Genomic DNA, 21,972 nt, shown 5'->3' with positions numbered 1-21,972 from the left:
CTGCCTACAGAGTTTGTAAAGAGAGAGTCACCAGCTGCATTGTTAATTTTGCTTGTCTGAATTAGTAGTCTGTTGGAGGATCTAAGCAGTCGTGGATTGTGGTAGGGGGTGATAAGATTTTTAAGTGCAGGAGTATTATCCGGATTATAAAGGATTTAGTAAGCCATGATCAGTTGGTTATACTGAATTAGACTGGGTAGTTCAAGCCACCCAAGCTGGTTAAGATTGAACAATGATGTGCCCTAAAAGGCAGCCCAGTGGCAAACCTGGTGATGTGGTTATAGCAGGTTGAGAGTTTAAGTACAGTCTTGTTTATATTAGAGAGTATAGGGGATGCGTACAGAAGTGTTGTGAGAAGGTGAGAGTGCGCTATGGCAATCTTAGCTGGAAGGGTTAGGAAGGCCTTTATTCTGTAAAGTGCCCCTAGTTTTTTATTGATGGTTTTGGTTGATTGGTTTACATGTAGGTCGAATTTTAGATTGTTATCTATAATGACATCTACTGGTTTTGTAGACGGGTCAGGAGAGCTTAATGTGCCATCATTTGCATTTATGGTAAAGGTAAAAGCAGAAGACCTTTGTGTTGGTGAGAATAACAGCATTTTAGTTTTTTGGGGATTTAGTATCAAACGACATTCAGAAAGCCAGTTTTCTATAGTGTTAAAGGTGGACTGGGTAGCACACCATATGTCTGTTGGAGATGTGGCGGAGCAGATCAGAGTGGAGTCATCAACGTATTGGATACAGCTGACTTTTGGGATGACAGTATTATTCTTCTTCTTCTTTCAGCTGCTCCCATTAGGGGGTCGCCACAGCCGATCAACTGTTTCCATTTCTTCTTGTACTCTGCATCTTGCTCTGTCACACCAACCACCTGAATGTCCTCTCTCACCACATCCATAAACCTTATCTTAGGCCTTCCCCTTTTCCTGTTACCTGGCAGCTTCATCCTTAGCATCTTTTTCCCAATTTACTCTGCATCCCTCCTCAGCACGTCCAAACCAACGTAATCTTGCCTCTCTGGCTTTGTCTCCAAACCTTCCAACTTGAGCTGACCCTCTAATATACTTATTCCTAATCCTGTCCATCCTCGTCACACCCAGTGCAAATCTTAACATCTTTAACTCTGCCACATCAAGCTCTGACTCCTGCCTTTTTGTCAACGCCACTGTCTCCAACCCATATAACATAGCTGGTCTCACTAGCCTCTTGTAGACCCTTCCCTTTCACTCTTACTGGTACTCGTCTGTCACAAATCACTCCTGACACCCTTCTCCATCCACTCCATCCTGCCTGTACTCTCTTCTTCACCTCTCTTCCACACTCACCATTACTCTGAACTGTTGATCCCAAGTATTTAAACTCATCCACCTTCGCCACCTCTACTCCTTGCATCCTCACCATTCCTCTATCCTCCCTCTCATTCACACACACATATTCTGTCTTAGTCCTGCTGACTTTCATTCCTCTTCTCTCTAGACCATATCTCCACCCCTCCAGGGTCTCGTCCACCTGTTCCCTACTCTCACCACAGATCACAATGTCATCTGCAAACATCATAGTCCACGGGGACTCCTGCCAGATCTCGTCTGTCAGTCTGTCCATCTCCATTACAAATAAGAAAGGGCTCAGAGCTAATCCTTGATGTAATCCCACCTCCACCTTAAACGCATCCATCACTCCCACTGCAGACCTCATCGCTGTCACACTACCCTCGTACATATCCTGTACCACTCTTACATACTTCTCTGACACTCCTGACTTCCTCATACAATACCATGACTCCTCTCTAGGCACCCTGTCATATGCTTTCTCTAAGTCCACAAAGATACAATGCAACTCCTTCTGACCTCTGTACTTCTCCATTAACACTCTCAGAGTAAACATCGCATCTGTAGTGCTCTTTCCTGGCATGAAACCATACTGCTGATCACTAATCATCACCTCCCTTCTTAACCTAGCTTCCACTACTCTTTCCCATGACTTCATGCTGAGACTGATCAATTTAATCCCTCTGTAGTTACTACAGCTCTGCACATCACCCTTATTCTTAAAAATTGGTACCAAAACATTTTTTCTCCATTCCTCAGGCATCCTGTCACTTTCCAAGATTTTATTAAATAATCTAGTTAAAAACTCCACTGCCATTTCACCTAAACAACTCCATGCTTCCACAGATATGTCATCTGGACCAATAGCCTGTCCATTCTTCATCCTCTTCATAGCTAGCCTTACTTCCTCTTTGCTAATCCACTGCACTTCATGATTCACTTATCCGCACATCATCCAACCTTCTCTTCCTCTCATTCTCTTCATTCATCAGCCCCTCAAAGTACTTTTTCCATCTGCTCAACACACTCTCCTCACTTGTGAGTATGTTTCCCTCATTATCCTTTATCACCCTTACCTGCTGCACATCTTTACTAGCTCGGTCCCTCTGTCTAGCCAATGGGTGCAGGTCCTTTTCTCCCTCCTTTGTGTTCAACCTTTCATACAACTCTTCATATGCCTTATCCTTAGCCACCTCTCTCTTTGCCATGCACCTCATCTCCTTATACTCTTGTCTACTTTCTTCATCTCTCGGACAATCCCACTTCTTCTTCGCCAACCTCTTTCTCTGTATACTCTCCTGTACTTCTTCATTCCACCACCAGTACTCCTTGTCCTCATTCCTCTTTCCAAATGTCACACCAAGCACCTTTCTAGCCATCACTCTTACTAGCTCTGCTGTAGATACCCAGCTATTCGGAAACTCTTCACTGCCACCCAGTGCCTGTCTTAACTCTTCCGTGAACTCCACCTCACAATTACCCTTTTTCAATTTCCACCATTTGATCCTTGGTGCTGCCGTCACACTCCTCCTCCTCTTCTTGATCACCAATGTCATCCTACAAACCACCATCCTATGCTGCCTAACTACACTTTCTCCTGCCACCACTTTACAGTCTCCAATCTCCTTCAGACTGGCCCTTCTACATAAGATAATAATCCACTTGTGTGCATCTTCCTCCACTCTTGTATGTCACCCTATGCGCCTCCCTCTTGTTAAAATATGTATTCATCACAGCCATGTCCATCCTTTTCACAAAATCCACTACTATCTGACCTTTTGCATTCTTTTGCTTGCAGTATACAGATCGTTAATGAAGATGAAAAACAGCAGGGCCTGAGTATAGAGCCTTGTGGTACTCCAAGGGTGTTGGGTAGTAGGTTAGACAGCTTGTTCTGCCAAAGAACAGCCTGCTGTCTCCCATTCAGGTAGGATGTAAACCAGTGAAGGGCCTTAGTATCTAGACAGAATGTTTGCAGGGTGTGTATTAGAAGTTGGTGGTCAACCTTGTCAAATGCCTTGGAAAGATCCAAGAAGAGGGTGGAGGATATGTGATTGTTGTTGCGATTATGGTTTATGGTGTTGGTGAAAGCTAGTAGGGCTGAAGCAGTGCTGTGGTGTGGAAGGAAGCCGTGTTGGGTATCTGCCATGAGGTGATTCTGGATTAGGTGGTGCATGAGTTGTCTGTGAATACATTTTTCCATAATCTTTGCAAGTGGAGAGAGTATGGCTATTGGTCTATAACTGGAGTATTCAGTACAGCTGCCTCCTTTATGAAGTGGGATTACATAGGATATTTTCCATATGGTGGGAATTCTAGCTTCTGCCCAAACCATAGCACAACTACAGCTCTTCTCTCCTTTACCAACCAGGTTCATCAACTTAGAAACAACAACAACTTCGTATCAGCCATATCCTTAGATCTATCAAAGGCATTTGACATGGTCCCGCATAACCTACTTATAGACACTCTAACAACCATGTCCTTTGCCCCCTCCACTACTTCCTGGTTCAGAAACTATCTCTCTGATAGAAAACAATCAGTTAAATGGCAAGGTGTACCATCACCACTACTACCAACTACCATTGGCGTTCCACAAGGATCAGTACTGGGTTCTTCACTATTTACCATTTTCAGAAACAAGCTACATACCTCCACCCTGCATGCATCACTTTTATAATATGCAAATGATTCAACCTTAATATGCCCAGCCCCATCCTTAGTCACTATTCAAAAGCTTACCCAAGAATCCTTCTGCTTCATGCATGGAAAAATGGATTACATATATCCAACTTATTCTAAACCCCAACAAGACCAAATTACTTCTTTTCTCCCCCAACAAATCCAAAACCACACCTCCTTCCTTCACCATAACCTCCAAAAATGGCACCACAATCCTGTCCACCCCCCCATACTAAGCTCCTGGGTGTTGAAATAGATAAGGATCTTCACTTTGATGTCCATGTCTCCCAAACCATTAAAAAAGTACACAGAATTAGGAACCTTACACAATCACAGGCAATTCCTATCAAACCAAGCACGTATCACCCTAGCCCAAACCCACCTCTTGTCTACCCTACTATATGCATCACCAATCCTAACTCACATCAAGAAAACAGACTAAGGCAAACCTGAATCATGTTACAATAAAGTTGCAAAATTTGCCAATTACTCCACTTTTAGAAGTCATCACTGTCTTGCCTTAAAGAAGCTAAAATGGTTAGAACTACCTCATCAAATTATGTACCACCAACTAATAATCACCTTCAATATACTACAAAATCCTCACAAAACTCCAGCCCTAACCCAACTAGTAAACCAATACTCAGCAAACTGTCCTCTACGCTTATCCAACAAGACCCTACTCCGTATATCCAAAGCCAATAACACTGCAGGGAAAGCTCTTTTCTCCATACCCTTGCTAAAGTATGGAATAACCTCCCCTAAAACATCTCATCAGCAACAACTATCTCATTGTTCAAAAAGTCACTCAAGCCACACCTCTTGCAGTCCTGGCTCTGTCCTTGCATCACATAAATGCTTTCCTATTCTCCTCCACTCTCTCACTAACCTCCTCTCTATCACTGCTTACCATGTCAAATACACAGCACTCAGTAACACCCATACGGGGCCTACTATTTGCTACCATTATGTCTTGTGAGATGTCTCTTTGATTGCATCAGTCAATATGTGTGTTTTTTTTTTTTTTTTTACCAAATACCAGTATCCAGGGTCCAACATTGTGTAAAGTAAGCCTGCCTGGAACAAACTATTTTATGATATATCTTGATTTTACATATCTTCTTCTTTCAGCTTTTCCCAGTTAAGTGTCGCCACAGCGGATCAGCTGTCCGCTCATGATTGGCAGTAGAGTTTTACGGTGTTGAGTTGCCATCCTGGCACCCAACCTTCCACAGAAGGCACACGTACTCACGTCTAGGGCCAATTTAGAGTGTCCAATCCACCTACAACATGTCTTTGGGAATGTGGGAGGAAACCCACGCAACCACAGGGAGGACATACAGACTCCACACAGAAAGCACCCCAGCCAAGGATCAAACCGGAGAACCTCTTGCTGTGAGGTGACAACGCTAACCGCTGCACCATCGTGGCCACCCATATCTTGATTTTCTATACCACTGTAATAATTGTTTGATGTGGAGCTTTTCTCCCTGGGCCTCCACTGTAAATGGGCCTAGTTCCAGTCGGACTTTCCTGGTAAACAAATGTAAAATAAAAATAAAAAAATAAATAAAACTGTTATGGTTTGATTAATTAGTATTGACACTTGGTAGGCAATTGCATCAGCGGATTTTTGAAGGTACTTGGCGGGGGAGTTGATCAGCAAAGAATGTGGTGGGCTTTAATTTTTTGATCAAGGTACGGATAAGTGACGTGGCCACTGGTTGGAAGCTAAATGAGAGTAGGTTTCTAAGAGTGGTACTTACAGGACCAGGGGGGGGCTAGGAGGTAGTTGGCTTGCTAGGGCTTGAATTGTCTCAGTAAAGAATCGGTTAAAACTATCTGAAACATCCTCGGGGGGGGGGGGTATCAATGGTAGCAGCAGGGATAGGGGTAGAAGTTTTTCCAGGATGAAGTAGATTATTCAATCCTGCCCAAAACTTGAGGGTTGTTTTGATTTACTGTCTAAGTTGCAGTAGTATTGTTTTTTGTCTTGCAAATTGGACTTTTTGGTTTCGTTCCTAGATTGCCTATATTTAATTTGATCTTGGGGGTCTTTAGTAGAACGCCATAAAGCCCATAATTTGTTTCTATGGGTAATTATGAGTCTAGACTCTTTAGAAAGCCATGGTGCAGTTTTTGCTTTTGTTTTCTTTAAACGAGCAGGTGCATGCAAATCTAGGATCTCAAGAAATTTGTTATTAAGCTATGCAACTGCCTCCTCTAAGGGGAGGTGTTTTAGAATAGACCAGTTACATGAGTCAAGTTCTTGCTGGAATTTGGCAGGGTCAAATTCTTTTTTGTTTCTATCTTTTCTGAGTAAGGGCTGTTGGGGATTAATGGCTTTGTGCTTAACTATGTAAGTGAGAAGGTGATCGCTTAGGTCGTCGGGGAGGGTACCAGCAGTGTACAGCTGGGGGTGACTATTTATGAGTACCCACTCGAGTATGCTTTCTTTTTGGTTGGGTTTACCTAGCCTGGTAGGGTGGATATGATTTGATTAAAAGCATGCAGGTTAATATGGGTTGATGGGGATTCTGAGGAACAGGTGCTCCAGTCTATGTTAAAATCGCTGAGTAGTAGGGTTTCTTGGGGGTAATGACATGATAGCTAGTGCAGGGGTCTTCAAGTGTAGTTATACTGTTACCTGAGGGAATATACATGCAGATGACATTAATGCATTTACTTTTGTTTAGTTGCAATCTAGTTGCAAGAATTTTGGAGTTATTAATCTGCGGTGGATGTGTTACATCTATGGTCACATTTAACTCAGATTTGTAGAGTACAGTCACCCCTCCCCCCTTCCTGGAAACACGATCCAACCTGTGTATATTATACCCAGGTGGTAACACTTGTCTGTAGTGTTAGATTTTAGCCAGGTTTCAGATAGACAGAGAATCTCAGGGGAATGGACAGCCAGGAGTGCATACAGTTCATGTACCTTGTTATTAATGCTTCTAATATTGAGATGACAGACTAGGAGAGAGTTAGTTGGTCTATTGATTGTAGGATTGTAGCTTAGTTTACTAGTAGAGGGGGTATATATATCAGAAGTGGATGGGCCACCAATTATTAGGCTAGGTCTATACTTAGTGATAAGCTTCAGGAATTTATTTATAAGTTTAGTGTCTGGAACTAGGGGTAATGTACCAGGGGTAGGTGTGTTGATAGAGTGAACAAGACATTGAGCAGGACCTGGTATTATATGTGTGGTTTAAGGTGGGAAGATTTACAGCTGGGGTGATAGTATGGCCCTTTGGGACTTGAATTCCCATGAGAAATGTGTTTTCATACAAAGTAAGGCGGTATGGGACCAGCAGGAGGGGTATTAGAGAGGAATAAATCATTGTTAGGGATACAGCTATTGCGTTAAGGAATTGTATTTCCTAGTGATACAACACTAGAAGAAAGGGTGGAGGTAACTATACTGGTAGGGGATGTGAGAATGCCAGATAAAAGCTGATAGGTGCTAGTAGAATGTAGATAGAGGAAAGGGGATGTGGTGAAATAACCTAGATGAAAGCTGATTGGATGTAGTAAGTGGGGGAGTTGCTATTTTACAATAAATGTAGAGGTACTGGGGGCGGGTGGAAATAGAGGGCAGAGAGGGGAGTGAATGGAGCAGGGCTATTGCAATTAAAAAGGTTTCCTAGGGCTTCCTAGAGCTGTAAGTTAAGTATTTTAGCACTTAAATTACACCAGTTTTAGCACTTAATTTTGCTAGCTATAGATTTGTTATTTTTTAATACAATTTTTAGTAAGAGTCCTATAGTTAATGTACTTCTAGGGAAATTTTAAGGTTAGGAATACAATATAGCTGGAGGGGGCAGGGGTAAACTACACTTAAGCTAGTGTTGTGAGTTAGCCAATTTGTAATGGGGACAAACTGGGGATACTGCTCAACTTACTTGCTGTGCAGGCACAATGAACAGAGGGGTAGGGAAGGTACAACAGCTACAGGATGAAATGAATGTGAGTTCGGTAGTAGAGAGTTTGATTAAAGATGGCACCCTAGGAGGGGGCTGACTAATGAAGGTAATCAGGGGGTGGAGTGGGAGTAGCAGATAGGGAGAATGGAGTAGAGAGCAGCCAGAACAGGATTAACCAGGAACTTATGGATCCCTCCCCACAGGGAGAATGGCTGAAAAACTATCAGTGTAAGGTGAGGAATAAGCTTAAAAATATCAGTATCTAACAAAAGATTGATCTGAGTAGCTGTGGAATACTTTAATTATCACTGCAAGCACACAAACAGGGTTGTTTAGCAGTTATGCAGAGAGTTGTGATTAGTACAGAAACTAAATGAAAGTAAAAGCAAAACTTTACCAAATTAAAAAGTAAATGCTTGGGACTGGAACACTGTGCGAGTGTAAGGCTACTAGGTCAACTCTTAGGGGTGTTTTATTGATGCAGTGTTTAGCTTGGGTAGATGATTTCCCAAAGGGCATTTTAATGCATTTATTCATGTTGAGTTTTAATTTCTGGCTTTGGCACCAGTCATTTGTTTATGTTAGACCCACTTGCCCTCTTGTAGGATGTTGCTGTGGTTTGCAGAGTCTATGATAAATTTACAGTCATCTGTTGAATTGGTGAGACAGAGGCCTTAGACATTAGCCTTTACTTCTGAAAGTAGATGCCAAACAGGAGTGGGCCCAACATGAAGCTGGTGACCAGTCTCCTGGTGGACGTGGTCTCACCGATCTTGACTTCTTAGGTCCTATGTGTGAGCCCGCCAGAAATTCACCAAGTTATATGCAGATTTATGCCTAGTTCTGACAGTCTGCCAACAATACCTGAATGGGGTATTGCAGCAAATGCACTGGCCAGGTCATAGTATGCACTGTTTTCCCCTTATTAGCCTTGGTGACCCTCTTGAAGAAGTCTACCAGGTTGAGTAGGCAAGATCTTCCCTTAACAAAGTCAAAGTGGGATGGGTCCAGTGTCTGTAGGTCACCAATGTCCTTGCTGATCATGTCCATGATGAGAGTGTTTTTACCATATATTTTTTCTCTTGTGACCCGATCAATTCATTTGATCTCTTTCTTACTCCTTAACTGTCCCAAACTATCACTCATCTTGCTGGGACAGCATCTACTGGTTTGAAGTGGATGGTTGAGTGAAGGTACCGCAGATTCTCAGAACTGTATTAATGGTCTGCATCAATGCCATTATGGAAGAAGTGAGCAGTTTTCTGTACTGTAATTAGATATGTCCAGGCATTACAAAAAAAAAAAAAAGACAGAAATTAAATAGTAATTTTGAGCCACTGCTTATGTAGTTTTCACAACTCTACACTGTCACATAAAATACTTTACCTAAAATGACATAGTCTAAAACAGTTCTCAGCCATGGACCAAAATAGTTCAAATGAGCATAGAACTAAGTTTGCATGTTTACCTGTTCAGAAAAGTAAACTGCCAAACTTTCTTGCAGTTGAGGATGTTGAGATGTCTGATAGACTGTAAGGCATTCCAAGGGCACACCTGTAAGAAGGAAAGAAGTACAGCAGGGAATCTTAAAAACAAATGAAATTAATCGATTTAAGAATACATTTTCTCGTGGAACTGCACTGTAATTTTCAAATGTTCTTCTATGAAATCTGATGTAGCTGATGTAGTTTCAGATAATCTGGCTTTCTATACTAAAAAAAGAGTGGATGATAATAGAAAAATTATCCTTCTGAGTGATGCCAGGGTTAAGAGAAGTGAAACTGACAGTTGTTAACAAGTGACATTCCTCACTTGTTTCTTATTAACAAGGTACTGATGTTCTGGTAATCAAATACATCTTTCAAGCATGCTGTCTGTTTTGTTAAATTGCTTCACCTACAAATACGAAGCAATACAACTCTGCACTATGATTCAGTGAAGCGGCTAACAGCACTAAAGACGCTGCCTACTTCTATTTGTCAAGTTATATATGGTTTCATTTTTCTTTATCTGCAGAGTCCCTGCCCACAGTGCTAAAAAACACACTGAAAAGTCTATATATAACTCATTTTACAAGACAGGAAAATCTATACTTACTATTCTCCCTCAGTATTTTTGGCAGCGCCTCTCTCTTCAATTGACCACATGGAAAAAGAAGGGGCAAAGAAGTTGATGATTCTTCTGCAAGTAAAAGAACACATTCAAAAATAATAATAACTTTCAGGATACGTTTTTCATAATATAAAAGTCAGAGAATGTGCTTCATCACAGATCCATGATAAGTTGATGAACCACAGTTCTCTAAATTGAAATTTATTGACCACATTTCAGTGGAATATTGTTTTCTAAAAGGAGTACTCAAGTAACAAGTTAAGGCTGCTTACCTAGAAACAAAGATTGGTCTTAGAAGTTTTGAAATAAAGTAATGCCAACCAGACAATTAAAATGTTATTCTCTATAATAAGAAAAGTTCTCAAGATGCATCTGGATCTTAAAGTATAACCATAAGGTACGCGGACATAAAGATGTCTTAAGCTGAAATCAGACAAATGTGGAGCTATATTTTATGAAACTTAAAAAAAACAAAAAACAAGCAACAAAACGAGGTAAATGCTGAGTAAAAAAAATACTTTAAAATCAAAAAACATACTCACTTGTAAAACCGAATTCTCTTCCACGCAATTTATCATGTTTAAAAGCTCGCCTTTGTAATTGTTAAGACTAAAGTGTTAAAAGATACCCCTGTTTTACAAGTGAGCATGTTTTTCAGTTTTATGAAACCAATTTTAAGTATAATATTTAGGCGGTATGCTTTTATCATACATATGTCACTTATGAGTAAAATAATTAAAAGATACAAGTCTTTTGTGTAATTAGTGATAATATAATATTTTACATACTACTGAAACCTCTTCTTTTCCAGTAACTTTTGGGTGGTGCAGTGGTTCAGCAGTTAGCGTTGTTGCCTCACAGCAAGAGGTTCCCAAGTTCAGTTCTTAGCTGGGGTGTCTTCTATGCAGAGTCTGCATGTCCTCTCTGCATTTGTGTGGGTTTCCTCCAGGCATTCCAGTTTCCTCTCATGTTACAAAAACATGTGTCTGGAGCATTTTTCCCTGGGCGTCCGCTGAAAACTGGCTCATTCCAAGACAGACTTTTCCAGTAAACAAATGTTAAATAAATAAAATGAGCACCAGGAAATAACAGAGTACTTTTTACCATATCTTTGCCTCTGCTTGGGCCCCAATCATTTCATTTGATCTCTCTCATTCCCTAATTTTTCCCACCTATTACTCATCTTCTTGGGACAGCCTCTACCAGTTATAGCTGGCTGGATAACAGAGGGACCACCACTTGCAGCTGGAAAACCTATTGAGTTTGTCTTATAACTTAAACCTTATTTCTTAACCAAATATCTTCATGTAAAACCTTTCAATAAACTAGGACACATATGCATTCATGTGTGTGCAAACCAATCAGACCATCACTAACTGCAACCTACTGCACGTTGGTACTTCCACTAGAGCTAGCAGCTGGGACCTACACCCTCCCCTAACAGTGAGTAAGCTGGTTAATGGCTCATCTCTCTCACTCTCCCTAACAAACCTTCTAATGTCACTCCTGCTTCTCAGCAGATCAGTCAGGTGCATGACACTAACACCACAGGGCTAGCTACATAACAGATACATGACAGCTCACTATATCCAATGATCCTTGATAGGATCAAGTTAACAGACTGGCATCTGGTTGTCTCTTAAGGTCATTCTCTTTACTGGTCTTGAGTTTCCATGTTAGTAAGATGGCACAACCATCTCCAGAATCCACAGTTCTTTCAGTTCTTTATTAACACATAAAACTAAAAAAAAAAAAAAAACAGTCACCACCAAAGAGGAAACTGAAGAGATGACACAGAGAAGGTAAACTAAAAGGTACCTACTGCACAGGGCTGCCTTGAAAGTCAAATGGAATAGTAAATATTTGCATATCTGTTTTATCCTCCTTTAAGCAGCACTCTGTAATTGACAGATATTTGGGTAAATCTCTAAGATATATCCACCAGACTCACAAAACAATGCAAATGGGAGACAGATAGGTCAGTCTGTGAGTTATAAGGCTGAGTCTTAAAGCAAAGATGCTCTACTCCTGGAACAAAGACCAAAACTACAGCGTTTGTAAAGGTTATGCACAAAGGATATGTGGCTGCAGCACAATTATTCTCCATAGACACACTCTTTAAACAAGCATTAGACGTAACCAACTCCTCTGGTGGGATGAATCTTGACAGCATTAGCTAATTTGCCAGCTAGTTGAATAATGACAAAAGATGTAATTAAGAATCCTTTGGGAAATGTTCTGCAACACCTTCCTTAACATAAGCAAAACAAACAAATGTTAAATCTTCAGGAACATGTGAACCCTCTGAAGATAACACAACCATCAGTGATCCTTACTCAAAAACCGGAGATGGTGTGTAACTAGTTACCTTCTATACATTGTTAGTGCCATCTCAAAGCTAAATGAAGGAATGCAAAATACGGTGTGCATAAAATTAAGCTATTTTGTTATGTTTAGTTTTTGTACAATAACAGTCCTCTACTGGACAATTTATGAACTATATGGAAAGTTTTCTATAAACATAGCTAAAGTAAGATATGCAAGGTTGCTCTAGCCAGCTCAACTACCGCTACATACAAAGAGACAATAAAGTCCATACCACAAGTATATATGTTTGAGTGTCTTCACCATTGCAGTAATAACTCCTTTGGGATTTTCTGCTATGGAAGTCCTAGGATGGCCCAAATAACAGAGACTTTAACCCCTCCACCCTCCCCTCCCACTTGACCATACAAGATCATATACTGGAATGTTTTTGGTGACCTCCATAAGATCTGAAGGAATCACATGACCCACTGCAGGAGACAAATACTGAGATGCAAGGAGTTATCTTGGGAGAGTCAACAAGCTGAAACAAGTCCTTCTGGCTTATTCAAAAGTATCATTAGGCTGTGTCTGGGTCTTTCTGCTTAAATTTTTATGAGTACAGAAGATATCAGATAGAATGGAAAAAGTACATAAAGGACTAATCTCCTCCAGTCTACAGAGAAGATGTCCACCATAAACTCCCACCTTGCTCTGTGAATGGAAGCTGAAACTTGGAAGGTCAAAGCTTACCTTATTTATGAACAGCTCAACTTCCAGGGTGCCCATACCCAGAACACTTTCTAGATGTTTTTTTTTCCATGCTATGGTTTACGCTATGTCTCAGGCTGTCTGCAGTAATACTTAACTCCCCTGGGATGTATAGTGCCACCAAGAAAACAATTCAGTCTGTGGTCATTTCCACAATCTCTGTGTTTTTTAGACGATAAAGATGAAGGCATGTAAAACCTCAATAAATGTTTGTGTTTCAAGGTCCCTTATGACATGCACAACTAGGCATATGTACTTCAGTTCAACTAGACTGACGTTCAACTACCTCTTTGAGCTGTTCTACATCTCCTGGACTATGATTGTTCTAAGAGCTGTTTTACATCTTCTGGATCATGACTGTCATAATATGAAGTACCCTGTTGGTCAACAGTACATTTGTATTCACTGACCAAGCCAGATCTCGTGGTATGAAAAAAACAATTTTAGTTTGTGGAGCATGATCCCCTATACAAAAGAGATGGTATAGATACGATATCATAAGCAGATCTGAAACGGAGTGATATATTCTCTGCCAACAGTCTCAGCAGGCTGTGAAGCCTATTAATATCAACACATTTCTAACTGCCATTTGGATGCCAGAGCTGTTTGTATACTCCCCAACTTCCCCATTTAGTCCCTTCCCCAATTGACTTTCACAGAGTCAGAGGTAGGATATGTTTTTACTGTGTCTAAGGAAAAATCTTTAATTCTGAAGCATGAAGCAAATACAGTTGTAAGGGGATGAATTGACCCTCATGGGGAAAAAGAATGCAGCAATGTCTTATGTTTGTCATGCCTTGTTCCTATGAGTTGCTTGCTCTGCCTCCTCCCTTACTGCAAAGACAGGGCAGTGAGCACATGTATACCCCCACAGAATCATATCTTGTCTCCATTAGAGGATTCCTAATGACTACAAAATCCTGCTCAGAACATCGCCTTCTTGGGTGTCTTTCAAGTGCCAAAGTCACTGGTCAAGCTCAAGTCACTGGCAGCACAGCTGGATACACCAGCATTGAGATTACCAATCTCCTAGGTATTCAAAAAGTGAATGAACATTAAACCAGGGTGTGCATTCAGATATGCACTAGTAAACAAAATCTACTAGATGGGATGATGAAAGGATTTCTTTCAGATAGTGGTCATAGGTTATGGCTATATGCATTTTTATTGCTAATGAACTAGCCACAAGTGGAATGTCACATGGAGTGCCTGCATTTTACAGAGTTCAGTCTGAATACAGACCTCATTGAGACCAGACTACATTCTCAGTGGTTCAGTTTATTCACATCCAAAAAAGGCTTGGTGTCAAACGTAAAGAAATATTTGACAAGAACAGGATAAATTTGTCTGCAGAAGTGAATAATTACTTGCAAAACTAGACAAATATATCCACAGAAGTGAATAAATACATTTGCTGCCAAGAAACTATATGCTGTGAAATAAAGAAGTAGAATTCTGAGCATAAAAATGATAGAACTACCACAAATTATTTTGCTACACATGAACTTTACAGAAAACTGGAAGCTCTGAATCAATCAGTTTAATTTAATTTTCAATGCATGTAGATTAGTTGAGAAAACTGAAAAGGCGCTGTGTGCTACACTTACATATATCACCAGTGAAGAAGTTATGAAGGTACTTAACTCTTTTGCTTTCTTTTCTTTAACAGGTGAAATATAATATAGTACAATAACAAAGAAATCCAGGAATTATTGCTAGCTTACTTTTTTCACTTTTGTTTTTAAAGAAAAGGTCTTACGGAAATGTAGCTGCTTGTGTTACTGAGCTGAAGAACTGAGCCAAAGACTAAGAATTTTATGAGCTGCGTGACATAGAGTAGCATGTGTTAAAATAAATTAGGAAATAAGGAACAGGCTAGTAAGTGAAGTAGATCTGACTTTACCAAATGCTATGGAAGTATACAGAGAAAATAAAATTACAAGTATACAATTAAAATAATTAAAAGAGGAAAATATTTATGCAAAACAAAAGTGTGACTAAACCAAAAGGCAAAAAATGCCTCACAGAACCTGGTTCAGTTCAGTACTCATCTGGAGTGGCTTCCCTTTGAAGTCTTTGCCTCTTCATAGCCTTGCACTGGGGGTGAGCCAGTTTCTTCCCACATCTCAAAGGAGTGACAAAGGTTAACTGGCGATTCTCTAAATTGCCTACAGACATGCATACCATGTGACAGTAAGTGGGCATGTGCTTTTTTTGATGTGTTGACACCCCATTCAGGATGAATTTCTATGCTTTGCTCCCACTGAATTCTGCCACATGTTCCAGTTCCCATGACCCTACAATGGATTAAGGAGATAATCAGTAAATACAACAATGAGAAATAAAGTGAGAAAATGCTATAAAAGTAATCGATATGAAAAATACAGATAACAAAAATGGAGACCAGAGAATGTCTGTTTACTGAAATTCAAGTATCTTGTATTGTATGGTTACAAACATGTCAGGAAGAGTTGTCACACTTTCAATAAAATTCTGTATAGTCTGTGCTAGAAAATGACATTTTATTATGATCTATAGAATTTATACTGAAAAGATTTTTGAAAATGAGCATTAAAATAAAAATGATTTGGTTGTGGGTGCAGTGGAAGTGATAAGAGATGATAAAGTTTCTCTGAAGCACTGGGACAAGAATACACTTCAGACTGTTGGAAGGGAAATGCTGAAAATTAGTAGAATGAAATTTGAATTTAATCAAGATACAAGTATAGAGTATAACATTTTGTCTGAGGATCCTTTTAAACCATTGGGGTACAGAGGAAGTGAAACCAGGACCGTGTGCAAATTGCTTTTGGATACCAGGTGGCGCCATTACATCAAAAAGTGTTGACGTGGATTTAAAAATAAGAAATACATTTTTCAAATTATAACACTTAAAAAAGTTAATTCTCCTAATATTTTGCAGCTAGAAATGTTAAAACAAATTCACAGTATAAGACCACAAAATATATGTGCACAGAATTAATATCATAGTCATAATGACATCTTAACACCGTGCAGATCCATGGCACTGATATCCTGCATGGCTATGCTGATTTGTTTCCAGGTGTATAATGTTTGGTGGTCAAATATTAAACATGAATAAAACATTATACTCTGATAATAATTCATGATCTTAGAAAAGTACCAATATCTCTCAGAACTAAGAAGCAATTACAGTAAAGAAAATTGGTGACTAATATGATTACCAATGTGACAAAACAAAGGATTCAAACCTGTAAGGGTTCACAAAATTTGAACAAAGTAAATAAAATATAGCATTACTGAGTACAGCTGAAGAAATTGTTGCACGAGTAGCATATACCAAGCTATTTTTAGTGCAAGATGCTGAGCAGGGTTTCTGGAAGACAAAGCTAAATGAATAAAGCTCCAGACTCTACACGTCTATTACACAAGCATGAACGTTAATATTCTTTAGACTTATGTTGGCACTTAATCAGTATCAAAAGTTTTTCAAAGAGCTGCTGCATACGAAAGCAAAGTTGTAGGAGGGGTTGAAAACATAACTGATGATCTACTACTGTAGGGTCAGATATGAGTAAAGCATAACAGTCTGATACAGCTTCAGAGTAATTTAAAACAGCACATATTTTATTCATTTATTTATTTACTTACTTAAGGGGTAGTCTACTGATTAAGAGTGGTCATTTGTAGACACAACCCAGGTGGAAGTATTTGTACTTAATACATAACCAAAAGGAAAAATACAATTTACATATTTTAAAGGCAAAAATACAATTTATGCAAAATAAAGATACATACACAAATCTATACAAATATGAGAAATTAAGAGTTACAAGACTTAAAGATATCACTTGTAACTAATAACAGATGGATCAAAGCCTGATGCAGAAAAAAGTCAAAGCAAGTTTGCAAATGCAAAGATCAGAAGACAATAATGTAGTATCTTGCAGTTTGTACAGAATATGTTTGAGATAACTGTGTCTAAGGAAGCAGTTGGAGTAAAATGTAGCTTGGGAATTGAGCTATGAACTGGAAAAGTATTTTGAAATACTAGCAAAACTAGTTAAGGCTGCACCAGTGTTAACATACTATGACATGAGTAAGTCAGTTGAGTTGTAACGAAACAGAAGGTACAATGTTTGGTAGCAGTAGTCCTACAAGATAACAGACCAGCTGCAGATTGGTTAAGAGGATTTGGAGAAGCACAACAGAAGTATGTCTAAACAGATAACAATGGTGCACTGATATCAGAACTTCCAAGAATATTTGTCTGGTAGAAAGCTCAAGTGGAAACAGACCACAAACTCCTGCAATGCATATTCACATAATCCTTATTTAAAGTTGCCCAAGATTACAGATGATGATTAGAGCATGAAGTATAGACCAATCAAAGAACTAAATATAGCAGGTAGCTTGAGTAGGGCATATTTACCAAAGAATAAAGAATAATTGTCAGAAGAACTAGAGATTCTTCGGGTAATACTGATGATATTTGCGACAGAAAATAAGTAAAAAAAAAAAAAAAAAAAAAAACTTCAGAGATATACTGTCTTAGAAATGCATTTATTGGAAGACATTACAAAGAAAAGATGGTCTAAAATTATCTGTAAGGAAAGACATTCATTAGTCTTTGTCTTTCAATGAAGAAAAAAGCTGTGTGCAGGGCTTTGATCATTAAGAATCTGCGTGCAAGGCTTAATGATCAAAGCTGACAAAATGATCATTATCATTGTCAACCTCCCTTTTTCCCATTTTCTACATAGGGTTGGGGCATTGTGTCAACTGTTGCCATCCTTCTCAATTCAGTGCTACTCTCCTACCTTCTTCAACTGTCATGCCTGACTGTCACAAGTCTTCTCTCAGTCCATCCATCTTTGCTGGATGCTCTCATTTCCTCTTGGCTTCTTTATGTCTCTCCCAAATCTTTTTCACCACATTGTTTTTTGCTTTTTCTTCCCATTTGCCTGAATCACCATGACCATTTTTCTATGACTTTCTCTGCAATTGGTGCTACATTGGCATCTTCTCTGATATCTTCATTTCTCCCACAGTGTGCATTGTACTACCCATCTCAGATACTTTATCTCCATCACCTCTAAAGTTCTTAGCTGCTCTGCCTTCGTTTCCAACATTTCTATACCATACAGTTTGCATAAGCTTACTGCGGCGGTGGTGCTATGGTAGCTTTGTCGCCTCACAGTAAGACGTTGTCCTGTTCGATTCTCAGCTAGAGCTTCTTCTGTGTGGAGACATGCATGAATGGGCGTTCCTTCGTTGAAGGTTGTGCGGCAGGGCTGGCAACTCGGCAGGTAAAAATCTACTGCCAATCATTACTGGACTGGAGTACCAAAAGAAACAACTACTACTTTGCAGTTCTAAGGTAGTCTTCTATCACACACTGCCCCTTACACTCTATGCCATTTTGATGCAGTCCCTTATTCTAGCTTTGCCCTCCTCATTCAAACTTCTCTTCTCAACAACCCCTACACCCAGTACTTGAAGTTGTTAATCTGTTTGACTGTTTTCCCTTCGTTTTCAATTTCCAGCTTCTTCTAATTTCATTTATTGCCAAGGCAACTGTCTTTCTTGCACTTTCCCATATGCCTTCAGTTGTGCATGCTGTTTTCCCTATAATTTGCTGAAAATTTTTTTCAGAGTCTGCCTGTAATGCCACATCATCTGCATACAACAGTTCTGTTGATCCGTCTCCTCCGACCTATTTGCTAATGTAGTCCACCACCAGTATATACTCTGATGCACACCCACTTCCACTGGGAACCTGTCTGTGACTCTTTAGTTGTGTCATTAGGTAACTGTACATAGCATGCACAAAACTGACAAAATAATAGCTTCTAATTAATGGAAAAATCAAATCTGTGAGAAATATCAAGAAACATATCTGGGAATACTAAAGTGAAAGGAAAGAGCAACAGTTATAATGCAATGGTCAAGAATGTCAGCTCAAACAGTAGAAGCATTGTAATTTTGTGCCATTTATAGTTTGTGTCATAACAGCAATATAGAAGAAGGTATGCTAATGGATACACTTCAAGGTCACTGCAGTATTGAAGAGCATAGTCTTCCATGGAGTCAAGTGGCACTGACTTGTTCCAGTTGAAAGAAGCCACGCATCTCATACATGAAGATTGTTATTCCAAGTTTCAAAAATAATCAGACTGACAGAAAAGTGCAAGTGAGATTAGTGCCCTAAAGTCTAAACTCTCAGGCTACAGAATGTCTGAGATTCTCATATCTGACAAAGGCTCATAATACCAATCTCAGAAATTCATAAGATTTGTGCATGAGTGGGAATTCAGATATCGGTCATCTATACTACATCATCTATAACATCAGAAAGAACTACCTAAACAATGATAAAACCCTTTAGCAAAAGCCATGAGGAATGTCACCTCACAGCTTTAGAATAAATGAAGACCTCACTGCAGTGGGGACTCATTCTCTTGCCAGCTTATTTGCTAAAGAGCAGAACATTTAAAAGTAAAACTCCCATTTCAACTACACTGCAACCCAAAAAATTAACACAGGGTAAAGGAAATGCTGGAAAGAAATCAACCAAAATTGAAATTCTAATATACCAGACACAGCAGAAGACTACTAGATTTACAATATAGAGACAATATGGGAATGTAGAAGCCACCTACAGGAAAGCCCACATCTTAAAGATGAAGGTGTTGTTAAAGCAGAAAAAGGGTGATCTTGTATTAGTCCATAAGGAAGATGGAGAACCACAGAGAATGAAATGCAGACACTAGTATAAGACAAGTACATCAACGTTCCAACAGGTAGAGCAACCTGTACTGTCAGAAGCAAATAAAGACTGAGAAAATGGGGATATTCAAGAGTAGGAGAAAGAGACACCTGAAGTTATGTCTCCACAAAAAGCAATAGTGCAGCAAGAAATGGACTGCAAGCCAGATCAGGTGGACATTCAAATAGTCATGTTAAATACACCAGATATTGAATATCACTAATGGAACCTCTCAGTAGTCTAACAAGAAATTTTCCCAAGGAGAGAAAAGATGTGCAGTGTAAAAACAAATCATGTTAAATTCTCAAGATAGTGAAGACAACTGAATAAACCAGACATATATATGGCCTGTTGGAGCGTTAATCATTACAGTAAGGACTGGAAACGTGTATGTATTGTATATGTGCATATGTTTTTTTATAATGTAAATAACTTATAACATGCTCAATACAGATTTATGGTTAATTTTAAATTATCAGTTTACTGCATGCTACCTCATATACTCTTAATACATTTTTGTTTAGATTTTCTAATCAGGTAGGTGGACTCATCCTGGTAGCTTTTACAGCACTGGTCAGAGGCATAGCTCCTTACAAAACAGTAAAAGGCAATGAAGGTAGTACAACACAAGACAAATCAGTGTACAGTGGCTTAAGTTCTTACAAAGTAAGACAGTTCCACAAGGAGATAGCTGTAGTTGTACAATGCAGTTTTGCAACTAAGTAAGCTTTACAAAGACATTTATGAAATTCATAAAATACTTCACACCTGCAATCTCATGCCATTCTTGGAAATTCATGGTTATAAGTATTCAGTGCACATATACATATTAATTGGCAGTTAAAGCTATGCATTTATTTCCATATTTAACATATGGTGAAGTTTGAGGGTCACCAGAATGGAGATTTTAAAGAGCTTAAATGGAGACTATAGACAGTGTTACCAGCACATGTGGGCTTAACCATTATCCCTGAGGCTATAATTTTAGTAATCAGCTTAATGAGCAAACAGGTAGATTACACGAGTTAAACAGTCTCTATCTGCAATAACTATTTCTTTACTCCTATTTATGATAGTCCACATGTAGTACAAATATATTTATGATAGTCCACATTTAGTACAAATAGTGATCAGAGAGGTGAAAGAAAGAATACATTACCTGCTGGCCTATCTAACAACTTAGACAGCTTCCCCCAGGGAGTGGAGAGGATTTATTCATGCCAATAGTGGTTTAGAAAACTGTCTTTCCTTTTACGATTATTTTCTTCTTAAAAACTACACCTTTACAAAGTAGTCGCTGCAGTCCACACACACAATGTTATTCCTTGTTGGTTTAAATGATTGAGAACTACAACTGATAGCTTTAACAGAAACCAACTGAAATGATCTTAAGTTCTATATGCTAAAGTAAGTGGTTACAGTACTTCCTTCTGAAAATCGGTATACCTGATAGTTAAATCTGGATCTACTAGTTACATCTTTTACAAAGTATACACACTCACATTATATTAAAAATAAAATACAGTAGTATGGGTTTATTCAGAAATGCATTACTTGGCACAGTTACCTTCTTAACAAGTACAAAATAATGTTTTTATTGAAAATAGTACTTACGGTTACATATATAGCTGGCAAGTTTTTCTGCATTCCCACAATCTTCTCCTTGAGGTACAAGACCCAGATCTTTCACTGAAAATGAATTTAAATAGATGTACAATTAGTCACTATTTATTCTTATTTCTCCTTTCATATGAAGAATTCTAAAAGCACTAATATTTACATGTTTAGAAATTTGAATCTCACATAATTAAAGCATGTGTACATTAGAAAGTACAGCTTAAGCGTATTTACCCATTCTTCAGTACAGGCTTTCTTTATGGAATCATTGCATATAGCCTCTCCTGCAACTACTAGATATAAGCAATGAATAAGTCCTGGAGAAAGCACAATAAACTTAAAATCAGCTTCCTGCTATCAGACAAAACGGTCTATTATGCAAAAAATGTTCATGTTATATAACAAAGCAGATCTCTGATTACACAGAAAAAAAGAAATAATAAAATAAAAAAAAAAAAACAAGGATAATATTTGGG

The 21,972-nt window shown here is 38.9% G+C and overlaps 1 protein-coding gene across 3 annotated transcripts in view; it reads right to left on the bottom strand.

Annotated features, from left to right (window-relative positions):
• UROS (uroporphyrinogen III synthase) overlaps nucleotides 1-21,972 on the bottom strand; it is a 582,635-nt gene that overhangs the window by 212,409 nt on the left and 348,254 nt on the right. For all 3 annotated transcript variants that reach the window (XM_044056186.1, XM_044056187.1, XM_044056188.1), the window contains 3 exons: nucleotides 21,494-21,568; nucleotides 10,039-10,122; nucleotides 9,410-9,495 (listed from right to left, as the gene is read on the bottom strand). In XM_044056186.1, coding sequence (XP_043912121.1) covers nucleotides 9,410-9,495; nucleotides 10,039-10,122; nucleotides 21,494-21,568 — 245 coding nt within the window. The remainder of the gene's footprint in view (nucleotides 1-9,409; nucleotides 9,496-10,038; nucleotides 10,123-21,493; nucleotides 21,569-21,972) is intronic.

This window comes from Protopterus annectens, chromosome 14.part0, assembly GCF_019279795.1.
Source record: "Protopterus annectens isolate FY-2018-M chromosome 14.part0, PAN1.0, whole genome shotgun sequence".
In the NCBI taxonomy this organism is placed as follows: domain Eukaryota; kingdom Metazoa; phylum Chordata; order Ceratodontiformes; family Protopteridae; genus Protopterus; species Protopterus annectens.
This window is presented reverse-complemented; position numbering and strand designations above follow the sequence as displayed.